This window comes from Vipera berus (genome assembly GCF_964194415.1).
Source record: "Vipera berus genome assembly, chromosome: 15".
NCBI lineage: Eukaryota > Metazoa > Chordata > Lepidosauria > Squamata > Viperidae > Vipera > Vipera berus.
In genome coordinates this window covers 12,234,023-12,243,013 of record NC_138218.1, presented here as the reverse complement: position 1 = coordinate 12,243,013, position 8,991 = coordinate 12,234,023, and the positions used below count along the sequence as shown (strand labels likewise).

The 8,991-nt window shown below is 50.0% G+C and overlaps 1 protein-coding gene across 1 annotated transcript; it reads left to right on the top strand.

Moving 5' to 3' along the window:
- Positions 1-5,190: 5,190 nt before the first annotated feature.
- C8G (complement C8 gamma chain) lies at positions 5,191-7,720 on the top strand (the record flags this gene model as incomplete). Its single annotated transcript, XM_081339507.1, has 7 exons — positions 5,191-5,319; positions 5,487-5,663; positions 6,062-6,201; positions 6,409-6,479; positions 6,570-6,671; positions 6,981-7,082; positions 7,344-7,720. 7 exons carry the CDS (start codon positions 5,191-5,193, stop codon positions 7,718-7,720), a joined length of 1,098 nt encoding a protein of 365 aa, XP_081195633.1.
- Positions 7,721-8,991: the final 1,271 nt, after the last annotated feature.

Here is an 8,991-nt window from a genome sequence, read left to right as displayed (position 1 = left end):
TTTATAGTAGGCAACATCATCTTTTATTTTTAAGGCTTTTGCCTTGGCATTCTGCCAAGTATGATTTAATGCTGTATATTAATCACATATACAGCATTAAGCCAAGGCAAGCATTAAGCCAAGGCAGCATTAAGCCAAGGCAAGCATTAAGCTGCTGTATATTAATCACATATACAGCATTGTGCCAAGGACGATGTAATGCTGCATTTCAATGACATCGCCTTTAAAGGGGGCGACATCACCTTTTATTTCTAGGGTTTTTTCCTTGGCATTGTGCCAAGGACGATGTAATGCTGCATTCCAATTACATCGCCTCTATAGTAGGCAACATCATCTTTTATTTCTAGGGCTTTTTCCTTGGCATTGTGGCAAGGACGATGTAATGCTACATTCCAATGACATCGCCTCTATAGTGGGCGACATCATCTTTTATTTCTAGGGCTTTTTCCTTGGCATTGTGCCAAGGATGATGTAATGCTGCATTCCAATGACATCGCCTCTATAGTAGGCGACATCATCTTTTATTTCTAGGGCTTTTTCCTTGGCATTGTGCCAAGTATGATGTAATGCTGTATATTAATCACATCCCCAAACTTTCAGATTGCATTGGAATGGTGTATTTCCTTTTGTGACTGCTATTCCTACCTTGCCCACTGGAGGGCAAAGCCTGGCCTTTGGGGCCTTTTTGGCTGGCAGAATGTCAGGACGACATAATGCTGCATTCTGATGACTTTGTCTCCAAAGTGAGCAAAATAGGCTGTTCTACCTTGGGAAAGCATGACTTTTTTGCCCTCTTTTGGGTAAGGAAAGACTACAGCCTGACCTTTTACTCACTTTGGGGTTAGAAAAGAGTTAGGTTGATGTAAGGCTGCATTCTGATTACTTTGCCCCCAAAATAACTAACATAGTCTTTCATGTCTAGGGAAAGCCTGACTTTTTTGCCTTCTTTTGGGTAAGGAGAGACTACCGCCTGACTTTTAGGGTTAGAAAAGTGTTAAATGGTTTAAAGTGTTGTATTAAAATGGTTTATTTCCTTGTGTGGGTGCAATTCATACATTGACCACTGGAGGGCACTCTTTACTGCGCCATAGCATTACCCTTTGTGATGGCCTCAATACTATTTCTAAAAGACAGGAAATCTATACTGTGCCATCCTGTGGTCAGAGCAGGTATTGCAGACACAAAAGAAAAACCATTTTAATGGTTTTAAGTTTGCTATTGTTATTATTATTATCTTTGTTGTTAAAACACTTATTAATAACTCTAGAAGGGCAACGGGAGGCCCAGGTCCTGCAGAATAGGCACAGATGTAGGAAACCTGCTTCAAAAGCCTTAAACCGAGTTTAAAAAGCCTATGATAGCTTCAAAATATACAGAATAATAATGTTAAAATGTTATTAAAAGCTTTATTTCTTTTTGTGGCTGCAATACCAGATGTGACCACAGGATGGCACAGTTTTCCATCCCTTAGCAAAAGTGCCCTTCTGTGTTTCAAGGCCGGAATAGCAGCCACACAAGGAAATAAACCTTGCCCCAAAAAGGGCAAAAAAGTCATGCTTTCCCAATTTGAGAACTATGTTGGTTATTTGGGGGGCAAAATCATCAGAATGCAGCCTTACGTTGACCTAACTCTATTCTAACCCCAAAATTTGTCAAGCCTCAGGCCCTAGTCTTTCCTTACCCAAAAGAGGGCAAAAAAGTAAATTTAAGGTTTGTGCTTAAATTGTAAGCCGCCCTGAGTCTTCGGAAAAGGGCGGGATATAAATGGGATTAAAATAAAATAAAATAAATAAATCCTTTCTTTCTAGGGAAAGTCTGGTTTTGGGGGCCTCTTTGGCTGACAGAGTGCAAGAGCAACATTCTGATGACTTTGTGCTGTTTGGAAAGCCTGACTTTTTTGCCCTCTTTGGGGTAAGGTTTATTTCCTTGTGTGGCTGCTATTCTCTGCCTTGTCCACTGGAGGGCACCGCTTTCTGTCCCATAGCATTAGCACTGAGGCCATCATAGTCCTTTTTAGCTCGGTTTAAGGCTTTTGAAGCAGGTTTCCTTCTTCAGTGCCTGTTCTGCAGCCCTTGGGCCTCCCGTTGCTCTATCATGATTAACATCAAGGCATCTAACAATAAAGATGCAGAAGAATAAGCTCAAAATCCCGACCCTTCTGTCCCCTGAACTCGTCTTGCCCCCTCCGGCTGTAAAACAGCGCCCGAGTGCCATTTTAGAAATGCAGACGCCGCAACTAAGCCTGAAAAGGAATCCCTGAATTTTATGTTGCAAATACATGAACTTTATCTCTATGTTCCCCATTTGGCGTCTTGTTTTTCTCCCTCTGAGATGGAGAGGGTACAAAGAGACTCGGCCTCCCGGTCTCTCGTACCGTCGAAACCACCGGCATCCAGCCGCCCCCTTAGGCACAGGAAGTCGGCCATGCCGGGAAGGTCGTTCTGAACAGAAGTGGAAGGACGGTCACGGAGACAGACAGGAAGTTAGCCACGCTGGGGAGGTCGGTGGGTAGGGCAGTGGAGGACTACTGCGCATGTCTGACCGGAAGTCGGCCATGCCGGGAAGGTCGTTCTGAATATAAGTGGAAGGACGGCCACGGAGACGGACAGGAAGTTAGCCACGCTGGGGAGGTCGGTGGGGAGGGCAGTGGAGGACTACTGCGCATGTCTGACCGGAAGTCGGCCATGCCGGGAAGGTCGTTCTGAATAGAAGTGGGAGGACGGCCACGGAAACGGACAGGAAGTTAGCCACGCTGGGGAGGTCGGTGGGTAGGGAAGTGGAGGACTACTGCGCATGTCTGACCGGAAGTCGGCCATGCCGGGAAGGTCGTTCTGAATAGAAGTGGAAGGACGGCCACGGAGACGGACAGGAAGTTAGCCACGCTGGGGAGGGCAGTGGAGGACTACTGCGCATGTCTGACCGGAAGTCGGCCATGCCGGGAAGGTCGTTCTGAATAGAAGTGGAAGGACGGCCACGGAAACGGACAGGAAGTTGGCCATACTGGGGAGGTCGGTGGGGGTAGGGCAGGGGAGGAGTACTGCGCATGTCTGACAGGAAGTCGGCCATGCCGGGAAGGTCGTTCCCAATAGAAGTGGAAGGACGGCGATGGCGACGGACAGGAAGTTAGCCATGCCAGGGAGGTCGCACCGTAAGGGCAGTGGAGGACTATTGCGCATGTCTGAGAGGAAGTCGGCCATGCCGAGAAGGTCTCTGAGAGACGGCTGGAGAGGGGGAAGCCCGCGGCCATGAGGTGAAGGCGATATGCGGCTCATCGCCTCAAAAGGCGCAAAGAGTTTCGGTGGTTTTGTTGCTATGCGGCACTTCGGGGCTTCGTCGAATCAGGGGCGAGGCGTTGTCATCATATTGTACTCCCCAGTTTTTTTGTAAACAATAAAACAGTGTTTGTAAAAGAGTATTTTGATCTGTTGTGGTCTTTTCTTTTCATCAAGGGGGGAAACTTCTGCTTTCTGTCCTTTACTATATGCTAGACAGCTGGGAATAAGCTTCTTTGGCTCGCTTTAAGCCATTTCAATAAGTTTCCTTCGGTGGCTCTTCTGCAGCCCCAGCGCCTCTTGGACCAATATTAATTTTGATAAGAAAACTATTAAAGCAGATAATGAATAACTGCTAAAACGCTCTAAAAAGGCGTGTGTGTCTGCTATTCCCCTATTCCCGTCCCTTAGCGTTAGCACTGCAGTCTTTTTGATGGCCTCAATAAGGGACTGAAAACTCTGCCATCCTGTGGTCAGAGCGTGTATTGCAGCCACAAAAAGAAATAAAACCTTTTAATGGCATTTTAAGATTATTATTCCGCATCTACTCAAGCCATCATCATAGGGCTTTTTAACTCGACTTAAGGCTTCTTCTCTGCCTGTTCTGCAGCCCATGGGTCTCCATTGCCCTATTAATATTCATAACAAGGCTTCTAAATAGTAAAGGTACAGAATAATAAGCTTAAAATCCCATTGAAAAGGTTTTATTTCCTTGTGTGGCTGCTATTCCTGTCTTGACCACAGGAGGGCAATGTTTTCTGCACTAAAATCTTCGTAGGTGTTTTTAACTGGTTTTGAAGCAGGATTCCTTCTTCCGTGCCTGTTCTGCAGCCCCTGGGCCTCCCGTTGCTCTATTAATATTAATAACAAGGCTTCTTTTTTTTTTATTTTTTTTTTTATTTTGTTTTTTTCTTTTTTTTTTATTTTCTTTTTTATTATTTAGTTTTTATTATTTTTTTTTTCTACTTTTTATATATTGTTTTTTTTAGTTTTTTTGTATTTTTTTTTTTTAATTGAAAAGTTTTAAAATACAATTTTCCCTTGAAAAACCCCCCTTCCCCCTCCCTCCTCCCCCCCTACCTCCCCTCCTCCCCCCTCCCTCCTCCCCCCCCTACCTCCCCCCCTCCCCCCCCTACTTCCCAGAGCTGAATACAAGGTATATATATATAAAAAAAAGCAAACCTAAGCAGCCATATACTAACAACTATAAATTCTAAAATCCATCACTCTCTAGCTTATATAGGATAAAACAAACCTTAACAATATTAAATATATATATATAAAAAAACTAGAATAAGAAAAGGACACTCTCTAGCTTATATAGAATGAAACAAACCTTAATAGTATTAAACATATATTAAAAACAAAAAAAAGGAAAAAGAAAAAAAAAACCCTTCTCAACCCTATACTTACAAGGCTTCTAATAATAAAGATTTGGAACAATAATTTTGAAATCCATTAAAAAAGGTTTACAGGTAGTCCTCAACTTAGGACCACAATTCCTTTTGCTGAGACATTTGTTAAATGAATTTTGCCCCATTTTATGACCTTTCTTGCCACAGTTGTTAGGTGAATCACTGCGGTGGTTGAGTCACACTGTTATTAATTGGATCTGGCTTCCCCATTTGCTTTTCAGAAGGTTGCAGAAGGGATCACGTCAACCCAGGACACTGCAACTGGCATAAATCTGAACTGTTTGCTCAGCAAGACTGATGGTGCTGAGGCAACAGGGGGCCTCCCTAGAGGGGGTGTATCAAGCATGTGCGGGAACTACGGAAAGACGGATGATGTGCCTCCATTCTGGATCTCCCCAGTGGCCTTTTCCGGGAAGCCGGATTAATGGCTAACTGGGAGCCCGCCCGCCCACCCTCCTGTGCCCAAGGGCACCCCGAGCCCTGCCGGTCATTGCCGTCCCGCCATGGCGCCGATTGCTGTTCTTCTCCTGGCTGGGCTTTTGCTGGCTTCGCCCTCCTGGGCTCGGAGGCCCAAACCCCCCAATAGCCCCATCGACAACATCAGCGCCCAGGAACGGTTTGATCCCGCCCAGGTGAGGGGGGAAGTGGGGGTCTCATTCGGTGGGTGCTCTGAGAGGGCAAGGGGCCCTCAGAGTCTGTCCTGCGCTGGGCTAAAGGGGCCTCTCTTAGTGCTGCCAACCAGCCTTATTTGTATTGCTGCGTTTCGGAAGGGCCTCTTCTCCTACCCCCCCCTTTCCAGGGATCTAGCAGATATCCTAGGCTGCAAGCCCTTAATCCTGATCCCCTCATAGAGCAGTGCTTGTTAGGCCGTTCCTTATCGCTCCTGTTTGCTCAGCTCCACTCTCCCTGCCAAACTCTGGACAAAGAAAGCCACAGTGCGAAGGAGGCAGCTCCCTTGATAAGAGGAACTCACGCAGTACGCACCTTCTCTTCCTCCTTGCTTTTGTTGTAATAAAATCTTAAATCAGAGCATGCCCATTTTGTTTACTCAGTTTCAAGTTTTTTCTATCACTGTTCACTCCACAGGAGTCAATATACTATCTTGTTTCGGTAAATAAAAGAATAAAGTATTTATTTTAAAATAGCTGATGCCTGTGGCATTTTAAAAATACAATTTGCTGAACCAGATCTTAGGCTTAGCTTTTGCAACTGTGCCACCTTTTAAGTGTGGTTTGGGGCTGGAGGGGAGAAAGTTGCAGAAATAATGCAAGGAAACCCAGCCACGCAACCTCTAATCCACTGGGGGCCAATGTGGTGTGTGTGTGTGTGTGTGTGTGTGTGTGTGACAAGATGGGCATCTCCTTCATTTCCTAGTTTGCAGGGAAGTGGTTCCTGGTGGGGGTGGCCTCTGATTGTCTTTACCTGCGTGAAAATGGCTACCGGGTGGAAGCCACCAACGTGGTTGTGTCGGTGGCTGACAGCGGCTCGCTGCTCTTTAGCACCTTCCGGCCTCTGTGAGTGTTTCGGGGACCCGCTCTCAGGGCGGGGCGCGGGGGAGGTGTGTGTGCTCAGCCTAACAGGCAATTTGGGTGGGGGGGAACCAACCCGGTCTTGCAGGAGTCTGTTCCGCAACTGTCCCAACTTTGGTCATTTTGGACAGATAGAGTCTCTTCGTCTGTCTGTCCTGCCTCGGTGGGCTGATGCCACCTTCGTCTCTGCAGGGAGGGGATTTGCTGGAACATCAAGCAGAGCTATTTTGCTGGCAAGACCCCAGGGCGGTACCTCTTGAAAGGTGAGAGGCAGGAAAGGAGAAGGCTCATGGCTCTCCTGTGGCCCTCGCAGGACAAGCTGCGCCTTGATCTCCCTGTGGTCCCCCCTCCAGGCCGCGCTGTCCCAGTGGACGTGGTGGTGGGAGACACAGACTACAGCAGCTACGCCATCTTGTACTTCCAGAAGAACCGCAAGATCTCAGCCAAGCTTTACGGTGTGAATGAAAGTTGCAGACTTACGCCGGTGGGCTGTGCTGACCCGGGACTGGGAGGAGATCCAGGGAAGGCGAACCTTTGGGGGAGGGGGTGACAGTGCCCTCCGTGCAGCCTCCTCCCTTTCAGGGTGGGCAAATCCTGAGGAGGGGGCCTGGGCTGTCTCTGAAGGAGCAATGCGTGCTGGAGCCAGCCTGTTCCGTAGGGAAGTTGGCCTGCAAAAGCTCTTCAGCTGCTTGAGGGAAGGGGAGGGAGGGAGACTTGTGGGGGGCCCCCTCTGATGCTTCTTTCTTTTGCAAAACCTCCGGAAGGACGAACGGCAGAGGTGGCAAATGATGCCCTGAAGAAGTTCGAAGCTGCCATGACTGCCATTGGCATCAGCGATGACTACATCTTTTATTACCCCGTCTATGGTGCGGGCAGCTCTTTGCACTTGTGAGGGAAGGTTGGCGCTCCCTGGGCCGTGCAAGACCCAGGCAGCTCCTGGGCGGCAACAGAGTGCTTCCCCTTATTCCTAAACGTCCAGCTGGGCCAAGCGAAGGGCCTGTCGCGGCCCTTCGAAAGCCATTCCACCCAAGCAGTGCCCGGTCCGGGGTAAGCCGGTGCCGCTGATGCTTGTGAGCAGATGAGTTGAATCCGCTAGAATCGCCAGTCTGACTTTCTCCTCCATGCAGGATTTTGTAGCACGGCTGACCAATTCCACATCCTTGACGGTGAGTTGCCAGCTTCAGTGCCTCCTCGGCGGAGTCTCCAGGCCCAGGACCTGAACACACGGCCAGAGGCTTTGCTTCCCCCGCTGGCTGATAGGCAACGAGTACAAAGGCTTGCTGGGGGGCTGCAGGAGGGCAAGCAGTGGCCTTTCAGGGGCAGATCCTCCCACCCCCCTGTATTTTCCCTTTCTGCTTTCCAGAAACGAAATACACGGGATAGCAGGAGTCATCAGCGGCCCGACGCTCCACCTGTGTCAAGTGTGGACACTCAAGAAACAGAAATTACCAGCCCTTTCCTTCTCTCTGTTCCCATGAAAATAAAACAAGAAGACCCAATTTGACATTACTGATATTTGCAAAAAAGGGATATTAGCTAAAAAGCTTGAGCTGCTTGCTGGAAGGTAGAACAGGGCCTATAATGAGCTTTCCCCCCCTCCCCTAAGAAGCCCTCTGGCGGGAGGGGCCCTTAAGAGGGCAGGGTGGGGGGTGGGGAGCAGGAGGAAGAAACTCTGGGCTCAGCTGCTCTCGTGTCTCATGCCCCCCCAAGCTTTCTCCCCCCCTCCCAGGGACCACCAGGCTGTGTGCACCTGGGCATTGTTTTCTCGCAGAGTTCCTGCCCCCCACCCCCAGGGCCAAAGAGCCCCCCCCACCCCCACTCAGCTGCCCAGCCTTCACGGCTAGACTGTTCTCGGCTTTTGCTGAGAAGGCAGTTCTGGAAAGCGCTGGCTGCCCCCCCCCCCCCGTCCAGTCTCTTCTCTTGGCGGCTGGCTTGTTTTGCTGTTCCAGCTGCAGGAAGCCTCTGCACGGGCTGTTCATCCAGCACCCCCAGCCGTGTCCCTCTGGCTCCAAAGGGGGCGGCCGCCTCCAGCTGCGTCCGAAGGCAGTGGTTCTCTTGCTGGCTGGGAAGGAGGAGAAGCAGCTGGCCTTCCTTTGGCCAGGCTGAGCTGCGCTGAGGCAGGAGTAACTGCTGCTGGACCCAGATGCTCCTCCAGCCTCGGCCAGCTCCCTAATAGGGTGGCTATTCCCTGTCTCCCTTCCCAAGCACGCCCCCCCACCCAGATCTGCAGCTCCCTGTCCTCCCCTCCCCCATCCTGCCCCCCCATCCAGCTGTGCCTGAGAATGGGTCCGACTCGGCTGCCGGAATCTGTTTTGCCCTCTTTCAGACTCAGTTAGGAAGCCGAGTGAGGGCTGACAATGTTTGTTTGCTAAACAGCCATCCGGCCTCTCCTCCAGGGACTCCAGACCATTTCCCCCCCAACTGCCCATGCAGCAGCCCCCCTCCCGCAGGGGTTTTAGGCTTCCTTGGCATTGCAGAATGGACAATGGGGCTGGACCTTCCAGTTGATCCACTGCTGCCATTCCCGTTCTGCTTGCCAACCACAATGAACACACCAGAGAGTCTCTGCCAGCAAAATGCCCCCCCAGGCGGGCTTGGCATCGGGGTGAGGGGCAGCCAAGGCCTGGCTGCTGTGGGCAGGCACTCCTCCCGTGGCCGCCTTCCATGCTCCCCTGTGTCCCGTTGAAGGAGGCACAGCAGGGCCAGAGTCAGAGAGGGAGGGGGTGTCCCTCTGCACACAGCCTGGAGGATGATGGCGGTGGGGGTGGAGGCAGC